The sequence below is a fragment of the Podarcis muralis genome, chromosome 4 (assembly GCF_964188315.1).
Source record: "Podarcis muralis chromosome 4, rPodMur119.hap1.1, whole genome shotgun sequence".
NCBI classification, from domain to species: domain Eukaryota; kingdom Metazoa; phylum Chordata; class Lepidosauria; order Squamata; family Lacertidae; genus Podarcis; species Podarcis muralis.
In genome coordinates, this window is record NC_135658.1 from 52,309,907 (window position 1) to 52,331,557 (window position 21,651).

Below are 21,651 nucleotides of genomic sequence, written 5' to 3' on the forward strand. Positions count from 1 at the left end.
TTAGGAGGGCTCTTCACCTGCACCCCTCACTTTCCTATTATGTTTAACCCAACTTTGGTGGTAGGATGGCCCAGAGAGCAACAACCCACAAAAGGCAGCATCCTGATTATGAAATTCCCTCCCTACTGAAGTGATGCTGTCTCCCATACTGCCATCATTTATATGTTGCCTGAAAGCATTTCTCTGCATCCAGGCAATTGGTATGCTCAGCAACTATGTATATATAATGAAAATATGTTTTTAGTGTTTAATTCCATTTTTAAAAATATTGCTTTATTTATGATGTTGCACAACTGCCTCCTTTGGAAGGACAAGATAAAAACTGAGGTTAATACTACTACTACTAAATAGATGAGACCGTGCCTTGAAATTCTGAATAGAATGAAGGGCTTATTACATACATTTTAAATAAAAATGTCATTTCTATTTATATTCAGGGTGACCAGGGTGATCCATAACAACAGTTACAAGAGTCTCTGGGGCTAGAGACTTGAACTTCTGGTTCTATGTTCCCTTGTCCTAGTGCCAAGCCACTCAGAGCTGCCGATGAAAAGGTTCCCAGCATTTATTAAGTTGTCTCAGGCTCCATATTAAGTCTTCAAACCAAAGGAGTTTTTCCCTGACCTGAAAGGGTGATAAAATCTTCCATGTCAAACTTGGGTTTGCCAGGGCAACAATTTGTTTGCATCTTGCATGCCCAGCAGACACCCTCTGCTCTCTGCATAGTAGATTCCCCTAAGGAACCAGACCTGGAGACTCGTTCATTTCTTGCACCTTACGCTGCTGGTTTTCTAGCCTACCTACCGTTGGGCATCACAACAGCTGGTGATCTGTTTCTAAAACACTAACATTTGGGGTTTCCCTCTTAAATGCATTGCCCAGCTGTATATTATGGACTCTAAAATAGAACACATGTGAACAACGTATTTCAGGGGAGGGGGGTTCAATTTCTGACTGCTGGAATTCCACTTGAGGTAACCTAATCTACACAGGAGAAAGATATACTGTTGTACCCAAACAAAGGTGAAGGCAAGATTCCAAACTGAGTCCTTCAGATGGGCTTCCCTGCCTGGGCGTGGTACAAATAGCCATCTCCAGGCTCTCTCCCAGTGCTGGGCAAACAGGAGAACTTCCTCCTGCAAGAACTGCAGCAGCAGCTTCTGAAACTGAGGAGTGCAAGTGCGCTTGCCAGTAAGGGGACTGGAATTGTGCAGTCATACTTGCCCCATAGAGGATACCACTTTGTCTGCTGGTCTGGAGTATATGTGATTGAGAACAAAATGTATTTTACAGTGGTTACACAGAATCTCAATGGAAGCTGTTGGTCACATGACTATTCATCTTCCAACTGTAATAGTCAATCAATGGGCTTTTGTAACAGGTTTGTGATTTAAGTGAAGATGTTGTAAATTAAACACATTACAACACAATTAACCTGCAGGTGATGGACTTTGGAATATAAAACTCAGATTGCCACTTTTTGTCTGAAAATGAAAAACATAGCTCTTTGATTGCATATGGATTTCAAAAGAATGTGGCATTTTTCTTCCTGCTCATTCAAAAGCAGATATTCTAGAATAATCAAATGTGATGCAGCAGGCGTTTTCTAATCCCTGCATCATCATATCCTCATTTGGCTAAATGGATGTTTGCATTTTGGTACAAGCAAAGCTATCAATCAGTATCAATTCACATAACTGATAAACATATGTGTTTACTATATTTTCAGGACATTTGCCTTTTATTTATCTGGTGTAAATATATTTTTGAAACCATGGGTTTTAAGACATTAATGATAAAGGCACTAATTCTCACACACATATATAAAACCGTAATAAGATGCCTCTTGCAAGATTGATTAACATGTTGGCATTAATCAGTGAAAAAGCACAAGAGTGAACGTCGTTGTAGTCAAGTTGGGCCTGCAAAAAATGTTACACGGCAGAGTGGAGTGTTCCTGTTCAGGGTGCCAGCCAGCCCCTTTCAAGGATGCTCTGTTCACCTAGTTCTAAAACATGCCTTGAAAATTGCTGAGCATCTTGGTGAACCACTTAATGGTTTTTCTCCCTGCTCTAGCAATTGTAATATGTTGTGCTAGATGCTGCATGGTTTTTAATTGTATTTTCTTGCTTATTTTCTTTTTGATGTATTGTACAATATCCTTCCTATCACTACTGATTCATCCGGCCCTTCTAAACAAGTGAGAAGTGAACAGAGGAGGAATTGCTTCCACCCACCTTGTCCTCTGCTTGTGGACAGCTCTACAGATGGAGGGCAAGTTGATGAACAGTGATGACAGAGAGATGAAAGAGTGGCCCCACTCAGACAAGGGGACTACGGTGGACAACTTCTTATCCAAAGACCGCAACAGCTGGAGCTCTGTGACATGAACTCTGCATGTACATTTCCACTTTGAGGGGTCAGGTTGTATCATCCACTAGTTAATCTCATCAAAGCCTCATTAACTGTTTGATAAAGTCTTGTTGTTCTTCTCACTACAGAAAATGAAAATTCTTGGATATCAAATCAAATGTATTGGGTTCATGAACTTGGTCTCTCTTTTTTTGGTAATACACATGACTGTGTATGCATATAAAGATAACATTTCTGCTATTACTGTGGAGTGCATTGCGAGCACATACATCAAAGGAAAGGCTTTTGTAACATGTTCTTGGAAATCATAAAGTCAGTAACCCACTGAAATCAAAATGTTATATTGTCAAAAAGCCAGTTCATTCTTTATGTATAGATGAAGTAAGTCTCTGATCCTCTATTCCAGTGCAATTTTATTCCATTTCAGTAAGGTTTTCAGAAGAAGCTGCCTGCATCAGTCGTCTTTGAAATGAATGGGAGTTTTACAAATCCACTTCAATGGGGCTTGTACAGGACAACTTCCCAGTAAATTGGGGGCATAGTACTTTGATACTGTATCACACAATTGAACCTTTCATTTCCGTGAAGTTTTTATTCAGTGTATACTGCACTGACTTAGTGCTTGGAAAAACGGGTATGAAATTTCCCAAAAATTAAACCAAGGATAGGAACAATAATTGACACTACCTTAAGAACTTTGCATGATCTCACCACCTCCTATGAAAATATTCATATTAAGTTAACCTCTTTCTCAAGTTAGTCATCCTTAATAATTGCACTTCAGTAGGGTTTTTATATATATATATAAGTACAATTCAGCTGAAGTCAATAGTAGTTTCCACACTGATGGAGACAGTCTTGTTGAATAAGAGAAAACTGGACATTAAGAGATTTGAGTAGAAATCATTGCATAGCTGTGGGCTCAGTTGCTGATGTTGACAAATCACCCATCTCTCAGGCTCCTGAGGGAAACAGAAGCAACCATTTGCCGAGTTCTTGGTTACGTATAGCTAGCTCTACATACATACAGTCATACATCCAGGGCCCTTTGCAGACATTCAAATGAGCATGGTTAGATTGTGGATGGAGTTTGCCAACTCCAGTCTATGAGGTCTAATACTGAATACCTAGAGAGGATATAGCATGTGGAGGGGATAAGTTATTAGTGCTCTCTATGATGTCATAAGCACCTGCCAATTTGTGAAATTATTGTTATTTTTATTGTTTATACCCCACCTATTTGGCTGGGTTTCCCCAGCCACTCTGGGCGGCTTCCAGCAATATAGAAAAAATAATAAAATGTCAGACATTAAAAACTTCCCTGAACACGGCTCCCTTCAGATGTTTTCTAAAAGTTGTTTAATTCCCTGATATCTGGTGGGAGGGCGTTCCACAGGAAGGGTGCCACTGCCGAGAAGGCCCTCTGCCTGGTTGGTACAATGGCGAGTCATCAAAGCACTCACAGGTGTAACAGAAGTTCTAGTGGTAGAATAAGGCATGTAGACATTATGCAAATGTATGTGGCATAGAAATGAGCTGTTTTGGAGGCTGCTTATTCCTCACTTTATCCCTGAACACCCAGGTGTCATTGGTAACTTGAACACTGATCCCAGTTTTAACTCCGATACTAAACTCATCATACAGACACTTTGAATAATGTCAATATCCTCGGTGATTATTTATTTCACACCAACATGGCCCTGATGTCACCAACTGGTAGTAATTAATTCAGATTGCAGATCTTTGCCTTATTGCTGAGTGTTATCCCTGTCACTCTGTAAATCTCAATGAACCTAGGACTGAACCTATGAACACATAGGGACTTACTTTAGATTAAACATGCACAGCATTGTGCTGCATGCCTTTCAATTCCTTTCCACACCACATTCCCAAATGAACACTTTCCCAGGAGCTTAACCAAGCAATAGACATAATTGCAGTCTTTAGCAAATCCTGCTAAGTGGATTCTGGCAGAAAACAGACTCACTTAAATAAGAAGAGATTTATTAATCAATATAGACAGGAGAACATATATTTTCAGTGTAATAAGAAAATAAAGATAAAAAGAAAATATTTTTTTCTAGGACAGAATCAAAGCATGCAGCTGTATCTTTTCATGGGTGCAGATAATTCAAGACCTGAAGTTAAAAGCCAAGACCAGATTCTAATAAGTAATAATGACATGGCAACTGCAGCATGGTCAAAATTGCAACATTGGAAGTGCAGCTAATACACCTTCCACCAACTGAAACCCAATTGCAGCAATGCATGCTCTACCTTTGTTTGTTTGCCGTTTTTAAAAACTTACAGTATTTAGGAATGTAAGTACTTTGGTTCAAGATGATGCAGATAAATGGAACAACAATCAATTGTTAAGTGTATGAACAGTTTCTGCACTGGAGCCTGCTCTGCCATGTGTCAAAGAACAGGAAGAGATATCCCTTCTTAAGAAATGCAATAGGACAGACTCACAAGAATTCATCATATGAGGGGAAATGGAAGCTATGAAGCTCACTCTTTGAAATTCCCCTTGTCAGTTTGGGGAAGAAGATGTTCCCATCTGTTAATGCTGTCAGTTTCCATACCTGACTGAGCTTAACAGCAAAGTACTCCTATAGTAGACTAATTCCTGCTAAGTTACTAACCATATGATGTCATGCTGTGGTGTACAGTCTTGAGAAATTCGGCACAATATACCTTTTAGTGAGGGACACAAGTATATTCCCTACCCCAAACCCCCACTCAACACTCTTCATCTGATCTGGCCAAGAAGAGATTATAAGCATCTGCTTCTGTTTTCAACCAACTGCTGATTATCATTTTATTTTAACTGGGAATTTGGTTAGTTTTCACTATGGCTCATTCCTGCAGATGCTGCTGTACAACAAATCATCATCATTGACTATTGGACGTGCTGGCTGGAGCCGATGGGAGTTAGAGCGCAACAACATCTGGCGGGCTATAGGTTTCCCATCCCTAGTTTATCTGAAGCCAGGATCGGAAACTATTGTTTGCTCTCAGTTTGCTTGGACAAATCATGCTTTAAAACAACCAGAGTTTGTTCTTATATGGACAAAACAAATTATGTATAGTTGTAAATGGAAGTGGAGGTTTCCCATCATCTTGTCACAGCCACACTGAAGAGCGAGAAGGAGCTTGTGATGCAACACTAGTCTATGGTTTTGTATTATGTCCATGCTTCTTTCTAGGTTCTGGAGTGCAGAGATTCAAGCTATCACCCTGATAGCTCCTTACTATCATAGCTCCTTGCTACATCAGAAGAGTTAGTGCAACCCTGGGACCCTAACTTAAGTTGCTACAAGGGTTCATGTTCCAGTGTTTCTCCCATAATTTCTGTGTAGCACAGATGAGCCATGGCAGGGTCTTTGTATCAGTCTTGAGTGGACAGAAGAAGAAGGAAGAACACAGAGCCCCTTTCTGCCTTCTTGCACAATATAGCCCTATAGAAACCATAAGGGTCAGTGTTAATTGTGCATTACTACATGAAAAAAAGGACAGATTTCCCAGCTAGCAAGCTAAGAATGCTCCTTAAGAATGAAATCAGGCTTCAGATGCAGCACAGCAATTTAAGCTGAATTAGGGCTGCTGGTCTGCCATTTTCATCTTCCGTAATCTGATATAGTTTCCACAACAATTTCAGTGCAATAATTAAGTGTAACTAGTTCCGAGATTGCATCCTAAGCCCCTCTTGATGTGCATTCTCTAAAGCAGCTCACACACTGTTGAACATATTCCCATTACGCATCAAGCTTCCATTTAATCACAAAGGGGAGCTCATTGACTTTACAAGGATTATTCATGTAGGTAGAGTGCATATGAGTTCTCAGGATCAAGGTTGGATAGGATCCAAGTGAAGGCCTTTCAGGAACAACATCCAAGATAACCCTTTGGCATATTATGGACTCTTTCCATTATTTATGTCTGCATGTTGGTTCTTACAGAACACTGTCTAGTGTGGACAGTTTCCCATGGCTGATCTCAGAAACATTCTTATTTATTGAATTTATATACCGCCCTATACCCAGAGGTCTCAGAGGTTCGCAGAAGCATGGCTGTATGAGGATTATTGCTGCTTTTAATTTTTAATGCATATGTCCCTGCAGCATTTTTTCCCTTTATTATATTGCTACTGCACTGTGCTCTCATGTTATAAAGTACTATTCAGACTGGAGGAGATATAGGCATTTTCCTATACAAAAAACTGTTACGTACTCACAAAAGAAAGATATGAAATACTCAGCATCATCAAGTCCCACTTGACTTGCAAGGAACATCTTGCCTGTTTTGTAGGAGAGAGATCCTATCAGCATGAGAACAATTTTTCCTGGAGCTTAATTCAAATTATACAGCCATATGCCTATGGATATAACTGAATTCCTTTCCATTTAATAGGCCTTTCTTCACAGTTACAAAGCATTAAATCTCTGAGATAGTCTCAAAGTTTCCTGGTTAAAGGACAAACTTAACATGCATCTGTTAGCCACTTCGCTATGCAAGTTCAGTCAGCAAAAAGAAACATGTTTGGGAATCCTGCTTGAGTCATGTATTCTTCTTGTTGCTTTTCCCCAGTGTCTGCTTCCGTTTCTTTTGATACTTGGTATTCACTGTCTCACTTGACTGACACAAGAAGCCCACTGTGGGAAGAAACACTTCCTCTGAACTTTGCCTGGTTTCCATGGAGCAAAGTTTTCCCTTTAATTCTCTCTCCAGTAAACTGCACACATGTGCAGCCTTTGTGGTGTATTTCTGCCAAGTAATCAGTATCAGTGTGGGGGAAAGAACTGTGACACACCATCACACCAATGGATCAACAATACTGTACAATTTTTAGCTCCAACTCTTCGTTCAGATTCAAAGAAACACTTTCTGGCTTGCTCCTTGAAGTCATCAAGTCACACTGTTTCTTGGGTGCCATTATTTTTTTACAAAGAATAACCACACTAGCTTCAAATGCCCTGTCAGCAAGTGTTTTAAATGCTGTATCTTTTATTCAATGTTGTTCTTTGTTAAATAGGGAGAAGCCGCCAACATTTCCCTAGTTTGACACCCAAAAGAACTTGATGTGAAGTATGAGCACTTCAACACCATCGGTTTCAAGCGAGTTAGGCTGAATGGAACCACCAGAACATAGTTGACTCAGAATTAATGTAAACTAACATCCTCTAACCTACTTGCTCTCATACACATAAACACACTTCCACACAAACACTTGGAATTCAATGGGTGAGGGGGGCAGGGAAATTAACCCTTTACTGCTCCATTCTTGCAAATGCAAGGGGTGGGGGTAGAAATCCACACAGAGTGGTTTCCAAACCAAAGATAACCTGAAAAGGGAACCCTAAAGGGGAAGAAAACCGTTCCTTTTTCAGGGCTGAGTGCTGAAGAGTGCAACTCACCTTAAGAAACCCCACACACGCGCACACAACCAACCAAACTTCTTTTGCTCGTTCTCTCTATTTCTCAGACCTTCTGAGTAGCTGCATTTGGAAAAGTGGGGGAGAGTGCTACTGATCCAAGAAACACGAGGAAAGAGAAAGCCAGGAGGCAATCCATAGGCGACACAAACACCTCCCAAGGAACAGGGACCGACCAGAGTTTGGGGGGGGGGTAGTCAAGAGGTCAGTTGCGTGCACTGCAGCCAGCCAGCCTCTCAATAGCCCGGGGCTACGAGTGTGCCCAGTCACCAATGCACACTGCGGACCTGGGCTAGCGCTTCAGCAGCTAACAAGTCAAGCTTTCCAAGTGATGTGAAGGATACACACACACACACACACACACACACAGAAATACATGCATAGAAGAATTACTGCCGGCTGATTTTTCTCACAGCGTGATTATGGGGCGGGGATGCCTAACCCCATTTTCATCCCTGTGCGTGCGATATGTTATTTGGGGGGGGGGTGTATTTCGTGCATAAAAGCCAGCAAGGCAGATTTCCCCTATGTAAAACAAATGCACACCCAACCCCCGCCGTTCCGGGCCCCCGCCCCCCTCTCGCCCGGCACTCACCGATCCGGAGCACTTGCTGGGAAGTCTGGGGGACGCCTAGGCAAAGGTAGAGCAGGAGGAGGAAGAGTCCTGCGCCGGCCTCCATCGCGGAGTGCCTCGGCTCGCAGCAAAGGGGTCTCTCCATCTTCTTCACTCCTCGCCGGGATTCATGCTTCAGCCTCTCGGCCCCGCTTCTGCTCGCCCCTCATGCAGAAGCTGCTGCTCCCACTCGGGCAGGAGCGCGATCCCTCATTCTTGCTCGGGGTTTTGTTGCATCCTGGTAAGGAGCGGCGTGATGGATGCTTGCGGGGTGCAGGGGGTCGGATCGCGGCGTGTGTGTGGGGGGGTTATATTTACACCATGAAAATCTGCCGATCTTGCTGCTTGAGGGGATCCACTACGATCCCTCCCGTCGTCTCCCACCCCCCACGTTCTCCCCCTTTTAGTCCATCACGCTGTCCCTCTGCATCCAACAGCCGTCGGGGGTGCTAAGTGTGTGTGGGGTGGGGAAGGAAGATTTCCTCCCAGAGATCAGCGAAGCGGTTCGTGAGGTTGGAAAGTTGCCGCTCGAAATGGCCGGCGACGCGGCTCCCTCATGAGACCTGCCAAAGTGTCCCTCGGGAGAAAAGGCGCGCGAGCGGGGGAAAGATCCGGGCTGGAGCGGGAGGGGAAGCGGGAAGGTCCCCTGGCCGAGGCGGATCTCCAGCGGATGGGAGTGGGGACCAAGGCGCAGCTTCTCCGTGCGCGCTGCCTCTCTCCCTCCGTCTCTCTCGCTCTCTTTCTTTCCCCGCACAAACTAAACTACTTTGGGCGCCTTCGCTCCAGCATTGATTGAGTCTCTGCTCGCCGCCTGATGTTCCCGGCCAAGCTCCTCTCCGCATTGGCCGGCGCCGCTCTCGGGGCTCATTAAAGGGGACACTGTCGACTCCAAGCCGATCAATTGGACGGAAAGTGAACGAAAATCCTTTGGTGACGTCAGACGGCGCAGCTCTCCTCTCCGGCCCGCCCGCTTGGCAGGTCTCTCCTGCCCCTTCGTCGCCTTCTTCTACAGAATTAAATACTGAACGTCTATACGGAGCCGGGGTCCCTCGGGGGCCGCGGCCGAGACTCAGCTCGGGGCATGCGGAGATCCGAGCAGACAGCGCCGCTGAGCATACGCAGAGTGCCTTTCGCTCGCCGCTAATGGCAGGCTCAACCCGATTCGGAAACGCAGCTTCGAGGTTGCGGGGCTAAGCAGCCAGACTAAAAACTCTCCCTCCCCGAGGGTTCCTTACTTTACTCAGCCCAGCAAGCTTCCCGGGGTGTAAATGGCGCGTGTTGAGGGCTCAGAGCCTGCAGCCACGCCCTCAATAAAACTGCAGGGGCTGCGTGGATACATTTATATAGGGATCAGCTGCGAGTCGTGATTGGGAGGGGGAGCCAGGTGCTTGAAAAGTATGGCCTGAACCCAGCTATAGAACTGTGACGGGCTTCACTTTATTGCTTCCCTTATGCTGGTATGCCGCGATCGTAGTGAAAACCTGAAAGGCTCATTCGCTTGCCAGAGTAAGGGCAGTCCATCAGTTGTCCAGGTGCACCTGCAGATGACCTCATCGCTCCTGCTTGGGGGGGGAGTGTCTAGAGACGACTTTCCCGCGATCCACTTCAGCCACCAACACCTCATATCCAGCATGCAACCTTTTTTAAAAAGCCCATGGGACTCTGTTGCTTGCCAGGAACCACAAGTGGCCATGCTAGACGACTGGCCAACGGGAGGTTGAGCGAGAGTCAGTGACAGGCAGAGCCACCTCCTTCCTACAAGTAGCAAGGGGGAGACCGAGGAAGCTGGCAGGCAGGGGTACCAACTTGAATAAAATATGGGGGCGCAGGTAAGCCCCACCCCAAGCAACCAACCACAAGATGTGGTGTGCACCATTTGAATGGGAATGCCCATCACCTTTGGGGAGGTGCAGCCTCCACAAATATTTTATTGGGGGGGCGGGGCGAAAGAATTTTAGTCCCTGGCAGTTGGCTCCTATGCTCCCTAGACTGCATGTAAGTAAGATGACAGGCAGGTGAGGAACTGGGTGAGGTGGTTGGGACAGTGTCCCTGGACGGACGGTTTTGTTGTTTAGTCATGTCCGACTCTTCATGACCCCATGGACCAGAGCACGTCAGGCACTCCTGTCTTCCACTGCCTCCCACAGCTTGGTCAAACTCATGCTGATAACTTCGAGAACACTCTCCAACCATCTCGTCCTCTGTCGTCCCCTTCTCCTTCTGCCCTCAATCTCTCCCAACATCAGGGTCTTTTCCAGGGAGTCTTCTCTTCTCATGAGGTGGCCAAAGTATTGGAGCCTCAGCTTCAGGATCTGTCCTTCCAGTGAACACTTAGGGCTGATTTCCTTAAGAATGGATAGGTTTGAAGTCAAAGGCCACTATGAGGTGCGGTGCTCATCTCAAGCCTCCACTGCATTTTGCCTGCTGCTGCTTGGCATTCCCACACAGGTCAAACCATGGCTTGGGCTTCCAGTGGGCAAGGCAGTTATCCTTTTTCACTACCACATTAGTGGTAACCTCCTGAATCCACTAGTAACCTTCTGGAGTGCACCTGTTTTCAGCTTGTGGCAAGCTATGGTCTGGATTGCATCTCAGAGGCCAGATTTATTCCAGTTGCAGTGAGTCCCTATATGTTCTCCATGGAGCTGACTACCAAAGCAATTCTCACACAACCATAGATGCAACCATAGATTTCCTAATGAGCAGGGTTTATTGGCTTACTGGAGACTGAAAATATAAGATACAAATCGGGCTCCAAGACATGGGGAGTTCTGGCCTGCCATGATCACTTCCCTGCAACGCAGCATTTAAAAACATAATTTACAAGCACTTTGGAAGGAATTTACCTGTGAATTCCATGAAAATATGACTCAAAGGCGGCAGCATTCATGTGGGGCCCGCCAATATCTTGTCTCCAGTGACAGAATATGACTGAATGATGATTAACAAGTTTTATTTCCACTGCTCTCCTGACTTGATTCATAATGGGGATGCATGAACAAGTATCAATTTAAAAGTCAGTCACCATACTATCCACTTCATTGACATAAGGCAATGTTTCTCAAGCAGAAAATTACAAAATTGAAATGGAAAATGCACCGGCTGTACTAGTAACTTATTTTACTCCTAAAAAAATCATGTAAATGCTTTTTCACACAGGAAGCAAAGTACAAGAAAATGAACAAGTATAACAAAACATAGGAGATTTGTTACTGCCAGCTACTGAATTCATGTATGATATAAATTTTCAAAAGTAAACACTAGACTATTCAAATGCTACAAAAAGGCTTTGATAGGGTTTAAACTGCATTACCATGCTAGGCTGTACCAATTAAGGATGATGTGATGATTTAAAATTTTACCGACAGCATCCTTAGGCATAAGTCTTGTTTAACTTTTAAGTACTGGCTTTGTTATGGCAGGGGGTAGAAAACACACTGTAAATCAAAATAGACTGTGTGTGAAAGGTACAGGCAATATTTGCAAATTTGTTTTAAAAGAGAATGTCACCCGTTCTTATCATTATGGCTCTCCTGGAGATTTTTAGCCTCTGGACCTCTTGAGTCAACAGTTCAGAATTCACATCAGTTCTTGAATTAGTATTCAGTGGCAACACTATATTTCAGTGCACTTGGAGGACTGTATTGTCTGAAGTACCAGCCTAGGTTTCAGTTCACATCCAAATCATGTTCCCTGCTGCCTTTCTCTGGCCAGCATCCTGACGTACCCTCAAATGAAACAAACGAGAGTCAAGAGGAAATCCCAGCTCTTTTCTGGCCAGTGCTCCCTTTCTGTGTCAAGCAGATTTCGGTGCCCAGAGCCTTTTGCATGTGAGATGTTGTTCAGAGCAGGCTGGCTGCCACATTTGCTTACTCATTCATTGCACTGCCAATATTTAATTCCGTGCATTAGTAAAATGCATTGGAATACCTTGAGAATGTTCTAAGCTCCAAAGGCACTCCATGGCAAAACCACAATGCTTGCAAGCTGCTTACAATGTGGAACTGGCCAACTGCATGCAGAGCCTTCGCAGTAGTGGTTGCCAGGCATGCGTAGCACTGGCAGGGAGACTCTCTGTGTGATCAGTCCAGACAAATCTATGTCTCGACTGATGCTTGCAAACATGGCTCCCCTGCGAGCAGCACCAAACAAAAGCCCTTTCCCCCAGGGCTGCAGCTTAATCAACTAAATTGATCAGTTAATTGCTGGGGGACAGTTTTAATTGGTGGGGACAGGTTGTAATCAATTGGGTTGTGAGTTAAGGGTACACTTGCTTTAGCTACTTTGGTTCTGGTGTGCTATCATAATAGCAAATTAAAGGAGGGGAATTAAGACAGTGTCTCCTTCTAACAATGCATAGCCATCTTGTTTGTTAAACTGGAAGTTATTTAGGATCATAGGGAGCTGCCTTATGCCAAGTCAGACACTGGTCCACTTTGCTCAGTATTGTCTTCAATGACTGGCAGTGGCTCACCAGGTTTTTAGACAGGGATCTCCTTCAGTCATACCTGGAGATGCTCAGAACAGAACCTGGGACCTTCAGCATGCAGCGCAGATGGTCTATCACTGAGCTGCAGCCCTCTCCTTATACTACCTTTTATACCTCAATAAAGGCACTTGTATTGCCAACCGTCCAAATAATTGCACCATTATTTCCACATCTCCAAAGGTGCTTTGGGTTTTGTTTTTTTAACAGCAGACCCCAGCTTGCATGGCTCATCATAATTTTTGGAACTGCAGAGGCTTTCATAAGTAGCTAGTGAAACAACATGGGGATCTTCTGCCTAAAGGAAAACATAAAAAAATCTCACTGGACATGTCAGCCCATGGGCATACATAGTGCAAGCCTCTGAATTCGGCCACTGAAGTTTTGGTAATATGCAAATAAAATATGCAAACATATTTGAATGGAATGTGTTGATTAATTAGCAGCACAATCCTGCACAGGTCTACTCAGAAGTCCTACTGAGCTCTGAGGTTACTGTGCATTGGTTTGCAGCTGAAAAATATTTAATCAATTTGAACTGGACCCAAATGTACACACATAAATGTTATGCCTATTAGTAATGTCCCTTTATTTTAGAAATGGGAGCTTACTTGCAACAACACAACCAATTATTTTAGGTTGCTTAAAATGTGTTTCTATTGTTGTTTTAAGTCATGCCAAAATTGCTACTGCAACTTGACCTATTATGGGAGTAAATTTGACTTTTACTGCAAGAATCCAGCTTAGGGTAGTCAAATGAAGGCTATTTATATGTCCTACATTATAAACTTTATCCCTGTAGCTTTGATGTAGGACTGCTACTGGAGCGATCCTGAATGCTAAAGGCTAATGAGACAGACATTCACAGCTGAAGAATTTATGTCAGGCATTCCTCAGGCTACAATACCTACTCAACAAAGTGAAAGAGAAGATCAACAGGGCCAGACTGATATACAGGAACCATCATCTACATGACAGACCTAGAAAATTGCAGGACACTACTTGTCACTTATAATTCCCCCCCAAAACTCTCAAACTTCTCAGTGACCTGCAGCCTATTGTGAACAACGACATGCTTATTAATACAAAAATAAAAGGTAAAGGTAAAGGAACCCCTGCCCGTACGGGCCAGTCTTGACAGACTCTAGGGTTGTGCGCCCATCTCACTTAAGAGGCCAGGGGCCAGCGCTGTCCGGAGACACTTCTGGGTCACGTGGCCAGCGTGACAAAGCTGCATCTGGCGAGCCAGCGCAGCACACGGAAACGCCGTTTACCTTCCCGCTAGCAAGCGGTCCCTATTTATCTACTTGCACCACTGTTGGGGGGGGGTGTATTGTTTCTAAGAAAGAAAAGAAAACAAACAGCCCAAAATAAAGTGTGCTGAACCAGCTTCTAAATGCTTAGAATATAGCTCACCAAAGCAAAAGCCACATCACTGCAACATTACAGGACACAATGTTTAACTGAACTATGGAAATGTTGAAAGGATACAACAAGCAAATCATTTAAAAAATATTTATAATGGGAAGTGTAACATTTACTTTAAATTTATCTAGAGTATTTCTGTTGTGGGCATTACAGGTTTGGCTTACAATGTCCTAAAACACTGAACTTTTAGCAACCTTCCTTGTTGAGCTGATCTTTCAGCAAAATAATAAAAAAAATTATTCCAGTAGCACCTTAGAGACCAACTAAGTTTGTTATTGGTATGAGCTTTTGTGTGCATGAAGTGTCATACCAATAACAAACTTAGTTGGTCTCTAAGGTGCTACTGGAAGGAATTTTTTTATTTTGTTTCAACTACAGCAGACCAATACGGCTACCTACCTGTAACTTATCTTTCAGCATTCACTTATTATCTTTATATATTCACTTATTATTGATTTCACCTTATACTTCTTCTCTCCTCACCTCAAGATTAATTTAGCATCTTTTATACACATCCACTCTGTCCTTTGTACCTCGTTTAGAATCAATATATGATTCTAAACAGTTTCCCCTCAGATTCAAATGCTTTCCAGACTTCTTAAAATCCACCCCACTTCTTAGAAACATACACAATCTTAAAAATAAAATTATTACTGGCCACAAATGTTATTACATTAACAGTGTTTAGGAGCCAACCCACTAGTCTCTCCCCACCCCTCAGTGCTGAAAGAAAGAAAGAAAGAAAGAAAGAAAGAAAGAAAGAAAGAAATAAATCTGTTTTCCTATAGAATTACTTCTCAGCTATGTCTGAATTAGATATGTATGGAATAATATATGGTTATTTTTTCCCCTTCAAAACCCAAAGCTTCATAAATTACATTTTGTCATGACTAATGAGTCAACATCATTGGCAGTTTTGTGTTCTTGCAGTTATACGAAGTTGTACAATCTAAGCCAAGATCTGGGAGGGGGAGCAAGACAAAGTCTGAGACTGCTAGTGGCAAGCAGCTGAGAAACCCATCCTAGAGGCAAGAAGCAAAGCCAAAAGCCCTCCCCAGCAACTGTGGACTCCTTTCAAGATCACAAGAGTGGGAGTGTAGTCAGGGCAGACCAAAGCCAGCAGCCAAACTATCAACTGGTTCAAAGGGGAAGGAATGACTATGGTGCAGTGCAGCCAGAGAAGAGAGACACTCAAGTCAGTGGGTGCAAGCAGTCAGAGCAGCAAAAATGTGGTGAAGGGCAGGATGGAGCAATGTGTAAAAACCAGCAGTGTAGGAGGCATATCTAGGCAGAAGGGGCAGAGTTATGTAAAGGATGCTGTCAGTGCTATTCCCTTCCCCAACTCCACTATCTCAAACCTGCAACTCGAATTGAGAGATAGAACTTGTATCAATCTGCTAACTAGTTCAAGAGCTTCTATGCTTGTTGTGTTTGTGATTCCTGATGAGCCAACATTATAAAATGGTTAGAGTGTTAAACTAGGTGCAGGGAGGGCTGGGCACCAAATCCTCAAGCAACCATAACGTTGCCCATTGCTATCTCTCAGCCTAACTGACTTCACAGGATTGTGATTTTAAAAAATGGGGAAGTAGATACACCTGTTCACACACTGGTTGGAGCTTCTTGGAAGAACAATGAGATAAATTTGAAATAAATAAATAAATCCCAATGAAACAATTCTTTAAAGCAAGCAGCTTCCCTTAACCTCGTCTCACAATCATAGCTGTCAACTTTTCCCCTTTCTTACGAGGAATCCTATTCAGAATAAGGGAATTTCCCTTTAAAAAAGGGAAACGTTAACAACTATGCTCACAATACCTAGTTCTTTCATTCTTCAGTTGATTCCCCCCCCCATAAAAACAGATAAAATTAGTAGTATATGGATTGATAATGGGCCACACAGACTTCAGCTCTGTTGTTTGTTTTGTTTTATCCTTGACTTTGGATTAATTCACATTCTGTCCACTCTGTTGTGTTGCTGCATGAATGCATTCATTGCAGCTAGCTGATGACAATCTTGTTATTTGATCCTATAGAAACACTTCATTGTGTTTTCTGCACAAAATGAGACAGGATAATATATCTCAGTCAGGATAGCTTGTTTTTGCTGTATTGTGAATACGTCTGGAAGTTAGTTGCCAGCATTGCCATCAGCTGAAAATGGATGCTTTAGAATACTGTGTGATAGCTGGGATAGAGAAAAATTTGAGCCATTTTCTGCCCTTGTGCTTATTGTTAGGTACATGGATCAAACTTGAGGTCAGGGAAGGTCGACCGTATCTCTAGTAATGTTGTCAAGTGCACTGCCAGCCTTCCCCATAGATCACTTTGGACTTCTTGTGATTCTTAATTATCTTGAAGTGCAGATAATTGAAACAATCCATTTGATATAGGTCAAGTTCCTCCACTGTGACTATGATACATAATGCAGTGTTTTTAGCAATAAAAAATGCCTTTGCAAAAGTGAGAAATCAATCAACACGGTTATTTTTAATCCCTTGGACTGCTACAGACTTTCTGTGTAATGTTGAATAGCACTAATTCCTGATCTTCCCATGTTGGTTCAGGTGGTGTTTTTCTCACCTTAGGTAACATAAGCTCCACACCTGGTTCTGAATTTGACATTTTGGCGTGAGGTGAAAAAGTACTAATAATTGAGTGTTTCAAATAATAGCAAGGGGAAATGGTGGCATCTTTATTCCCCTCAGCTGGAAAACTGACATCTGAAATAGTATTTCCCTGTGAAAGGGACAGGGAACCTGTGAATCCTGCAGGTGTTTTTGGACTTCCAACGCCCCTCAGCTCCAACCAGTATATGGGCAGATGATGGGATTTGTAGTCCAGTGTTGTCTGGAGGGACATAGCTCCCCCAGCCCTGCTATGCTGTAAGTGTAGGTAAGTGTAGTAGTGGAAATGGGGTGGTGTCTAAATTGTATTCCCAAAGCAGTGTATGGATTAGGCACCTGACTGAAAATACCTGGACTGCTATCCCAGACACTGTTCTTCCAGCCCAGTTCTAACAAAAGAAGCAGAAGTTAAAGAGAAAAGGGAAGGAAGAAGAAGAAGAAGAGTTTGGATTTGATATCTTGTTTTATCACTACTTTAAGGAGTCTCAAAGCGGCTAACAATCTCCTTTTCCCTTCCTCCCCCACAACAAACACTCTGTGATGTGAGTGAGGCTGAGATACTTCCAAGAAGTGTGACTAGCCCAAGGTCACCCAGCACCTGCATGTGGAGGAGCGGGGAAGCGAACCCGGTTCACCAGATTACGAGTCCACCGCTCTTAACCACTACACCACACTGCAGGAAAGCAGGAAGGAAGGAGGGTTCAGCATCCCTTATGTAATAAGCTTGATACTCAGTCCAAAGCTATGCCATGTTTTAAAATGAAATTGTGGGTGTTTGCAGCATCGGTAATATTGGACAGGAAGAAATATTTTAAAACATCTTATCAGGTTAAACTGTGTTATGAGTTTGGAGGCCAGACCTCTCTGATCCCTGGATTCAGCAAATGTTAAAAATCTAACCAAGCCTTCTCATTCCTGGAAATAGCAAAGCTATTTCTCAGTTAGAAAGAAGAAGAAGAAGAAGAAGAAGAAGAAGAAGAAGAAGAAGAAGAAGAAGAAGAAGAAGAAGAGGAGGAGTTTGGATTTGATATTCCGCCTTTCACTCCCTTTAAGGAGTCTCAAAGCGGCTAACATTCTCCTTTCCCTTCCTCCCCCACAACAAACACTCTGTGAGGTGAGTGGGGCTGAGAGACTTCAGAGAAGTGTGACTGGCCCAAGGTCACCCAGCAGCTGCATGTGGAGGAGTGGAGACGCGAACCCGGTTCCCCAGATTGTGAGACTACCACTCTTAACCACTACACCACACTGGCTCACTAACCACTCGCTCTTAACCACTACACCACACAACAACACATGTGTTTATATGTCTTGCTCTGTTTTCGGTGCCTTCTTTTGCTTTCAGCTGCTGTCATTCTTATTTTTATCATGGCTAGGAGCCTCAAGAGCTGGAAGTGGGCCAGAACACTTTGGACTTCCGATAGTGCTGGTCCCACTCCCTCGGTCATTTTGGGCACCTGCTTCTGAATCTTTTCTAGTTCTACAATAACATTTTCGAGGTGAGAAGACCAGAACGCTACATGGTATTCCAAGTACGGTTGCACCATATATCTGTTTAGCATCTTAGAGACTATAGATTTACACATCATTGATTTGAAGGAGAAAAATGTTACAGCATAATTATTTGTATCCTGTAGGTATTACATTCATTTTTCTTCACCACTATATTATGGTATTTCTGTTCTTTGGCAGGGTGCCAGGCCTTTGGACTGGAATGCTAAAGAAAGATCAAAACCACCCACCCATAAACACAGGTTAATAGATCACAGTGGTAGATATAGAGATAAGATATGTGACCTAGAGTACATATAGGAAGAGATTAACAGATTTTTTTTCCTTAAAAAAAATATTGTCAGCATACAAAATGTTTTACAATCCTGGTTCCCCTTCACTACAACCCTTGGTTAGGTTGGTAGATAATGGTTTGCTCATGAGCTTTAAGGTAAAATGATTATTGTAACCGGGTTGCAGCTAAGAAGATGACCTCTGACTAATTTGTACCAACCTTCCTCTCTATTCAGCCCACTTGGAACAGACCTTGGATATGACCTACCACGACAGTTTGTTGACAAGGGCATATTAGGAGGCTGTGTGCCCCAAATGCATATTTGCTTCTCATGATTTGTTCAGACTTTACTCACACAAGGTTTTCTTATTTTATCCCTACAGCCGATATTATTCTTGACATGGTCTTCTGCATAGTCAGACCTTGTTTGCAGCCTGCCTTTGCAGCACAAGGAAGCTGAAAGTATGCCCTGAGTTTTAATATTTATGTCAAGTTCATTATATTCAGAAAGCAGTTTTAGAGAATTTGTTGTATTGGCACTGCGGTTTGGGGCTTTACCTTGGATTGCAGATATCCTTTTCATTCCAGGCAGGAATGCTCCTCCAGGAAGGATTGTGGCTTATTTTATGAGGTTATACATATGCATGCTTGGGTGGATTTCTTTAACTGTTCCATAAGTGTATTGTGCTAATATGAAGACTGTATTTCTGCTCTTGGTTATGAGTCACTTTGGGTACATCTGTGTAGAAAAGTGGTGTACAAATTAAAAGTATTACTACTACACATAATCATTCTTATTCCTTTTTGCATTTAGAAAAGGATTAATTCTGAATAAGCAAGCTTAGGGTTGCAGTGGTGCAACTCTGCTTACTCAGGAGCACACTGCTGCATGTAAAACATTTTATTGCTGAATAAAGATCAATAGAATTGCACTGCCTATCTTCCAGCTGGAATTGATTTTAAACAGCCATTGGATATTCACTGTTTATCTGTTTAAAAATTATTTTAAAGGAAGCATTAACTCATATGTAAAATAAGCAGCATGATTTCACAATTCCATTTCCCCATCAAGTGCATACTTTTATTCTACAGTAAAACTGTGTTCATGGTAAGAGAGGAATTTGATGCAAGAAGTCCCTTGAACCAACTGCCTGCAGTTCTTCTGCTGCAGCACTCTGCAGTGTGGAAAGCCCTAAGACGCTTCCCTTCGAATCTCTGTGTTATTGCAATAAAGCAGCTGTCTTTTCATGGCTACAGAGGCACTCTTACATTACGTGAAGAACTTGTAAAGCAACCCAGAACTCATTACTTTCTGCTATAGTATGAAAGGGAATACGGGCAAAACATTTTCTCCCTTAGAAAAGGTCACGAACTACATGCTGTATTAGCACCGGAGATGAGAGATGGCTTTACTCTGTCAGCTAAAATAAATTCCTCCTGCAAAGGAAAAGGTTCTAAATGTTTTTATGGTTTTAAACAAGTATTTGTGATTACCTAAGGGACAGTGCAAAATATTTATCATTTACTAGTTAGGCACACTGAAGTTTAATTCCCCAAGTTTATTTTCCTTGAATTCATTCCTTGCTTGAGGAAACTGTTCTGTTCCCAGATCATGTATTCGGTGCTCTTGGAGAACACTGCCAGAAGGGGAAAGAATGCAGAGCAGCAGGGCTGGGAGCTTGTGGCTCTCCATGCAAAGTTAGCCTCCAAATCCCAATGGTCCCAAACGCCATGGCCCGATGGGCAGGGATGAAAGGAGTCCAGAAACATCTGGAGGGTCACAGGTTCTTCATCCTCTGCAGTACAGTCTTTTTCATTCCAAATGAGAAATGAGAAACAGGGCCATTACAAGCACCAACACTAGACAGGAATGCTTGTATGCTTGGTATCTGAGGCAAGTGAAAAGCCACAATAATTCACAATCAGTTGACTGGATGCTATACTGAAAGGAATGGTATTCTCTATACCGTTCTTTACTCTCTCCCTGTTCAGCCCAACTGATCTGTCATGGCTCAGTTTAGTCTTGTCATAAAGCGCACGCGCACGCACATGCGCGCGCGCGCACACACACACACACACACTAAGCCACACTTGAGGCCATCTCAGTGGAATTACCTAATTTGTAGAGAGACCCAGTTCTGGTTCTTATGAAAACCAATGGGGTGGTAAACCTATAGCAATTCAGATTGCAGGTGGGATTCACATGACTGAAAGCTTCTCTGTAGTTAGTGGATGTTTTGCATGCATGGAGTTCAAGATTCAATTCCAGGTGTTCCCAGTGAAAAGCAGGGCTTTTTTTTCAGCTGGAACTGATGTTTGCACTCAAATTGTAAGCCCAGCTGAAGCAATAGTCTCTTGGTGTCCTTAGACATTAGCAGCACACTTTGCCTAGGGATGACACTAGCAGAGTGCTGATTGTCTACTTAGTGGCTGTGGTCAGCTGTTCTGAGCGCAGCCGATTCCAGAACACCAGCAGAGCATGACAGCTTCATTTAAATTAGGTACAACTGTAGACAAAGCTACAAATGGGATACTGGCTTAGGGTCTTTTTTTAGAGACATGGTGGAATTGGTTGCTTACTTCCCAATGTCCATAGGCTGTTGTGCATTAGTGGAGAAGCTAGGTTTCCCAGGCTGTTTCCCACAAACAATATGCATTGATTGATTGAATTTATATCCCAGTGGCATGCATGAATCTTTCCCTCCTCATTTAATCCCCACAACTCTGTGAGGTATGTTAGACTGAGAAGCAATGACTGGCCCAATGTTACCCAGTGGCCAAATAGGGATTTGAACCCTGATCTCCCCAGTCCTAGTCCACCACTCTAACCAGTAGAAAACACTGGATCGCAAAAATAAAAATACAACAATGTTTTCTTTACACCGATGCTGCTCTAAAATGATTTT

General features: G+C 43.0%; 1 protein-coding gene across 7 annotated transcripts in view; it reads right to left on the bottom strand.

The window, feature by feature from the left end:
* The window catches only part of GRIK1 (glutamate ionotropic receptor kainate type subunit 1), a 229,735-nt gene that overhangs the window by 140,620 nt on the left and 67,464 nt on the right, over window positions 1–21,651 (bottom strand). For 3 of the 7 annotated variants that reach the window (XR_013392578.1, XR_013392579.1, XM_077927296.1), the window contains exon 1: window positions 8,404–9,680. The exons of 1 other annotated variant lie outside the window; for it this stretch is intronic. Coding sequence is in view for 4 of the 6 variants with exons in the window: in XM_077927296.1 (XP_077783422.1) it covers window positions 8,404–8,527 (124 nt within the window). In the remaining 2 variants the exon portion in view is untranslated. Of the gene's footprint in view, window positions 1–8,403; window positions 9,682–21,651 lie in introns of those variants that run through there. 3 more of the 7 variants (XM_077927295.1, XM_077927298.1, XM_077927299.1) reach the window with 3 other exon arrangements.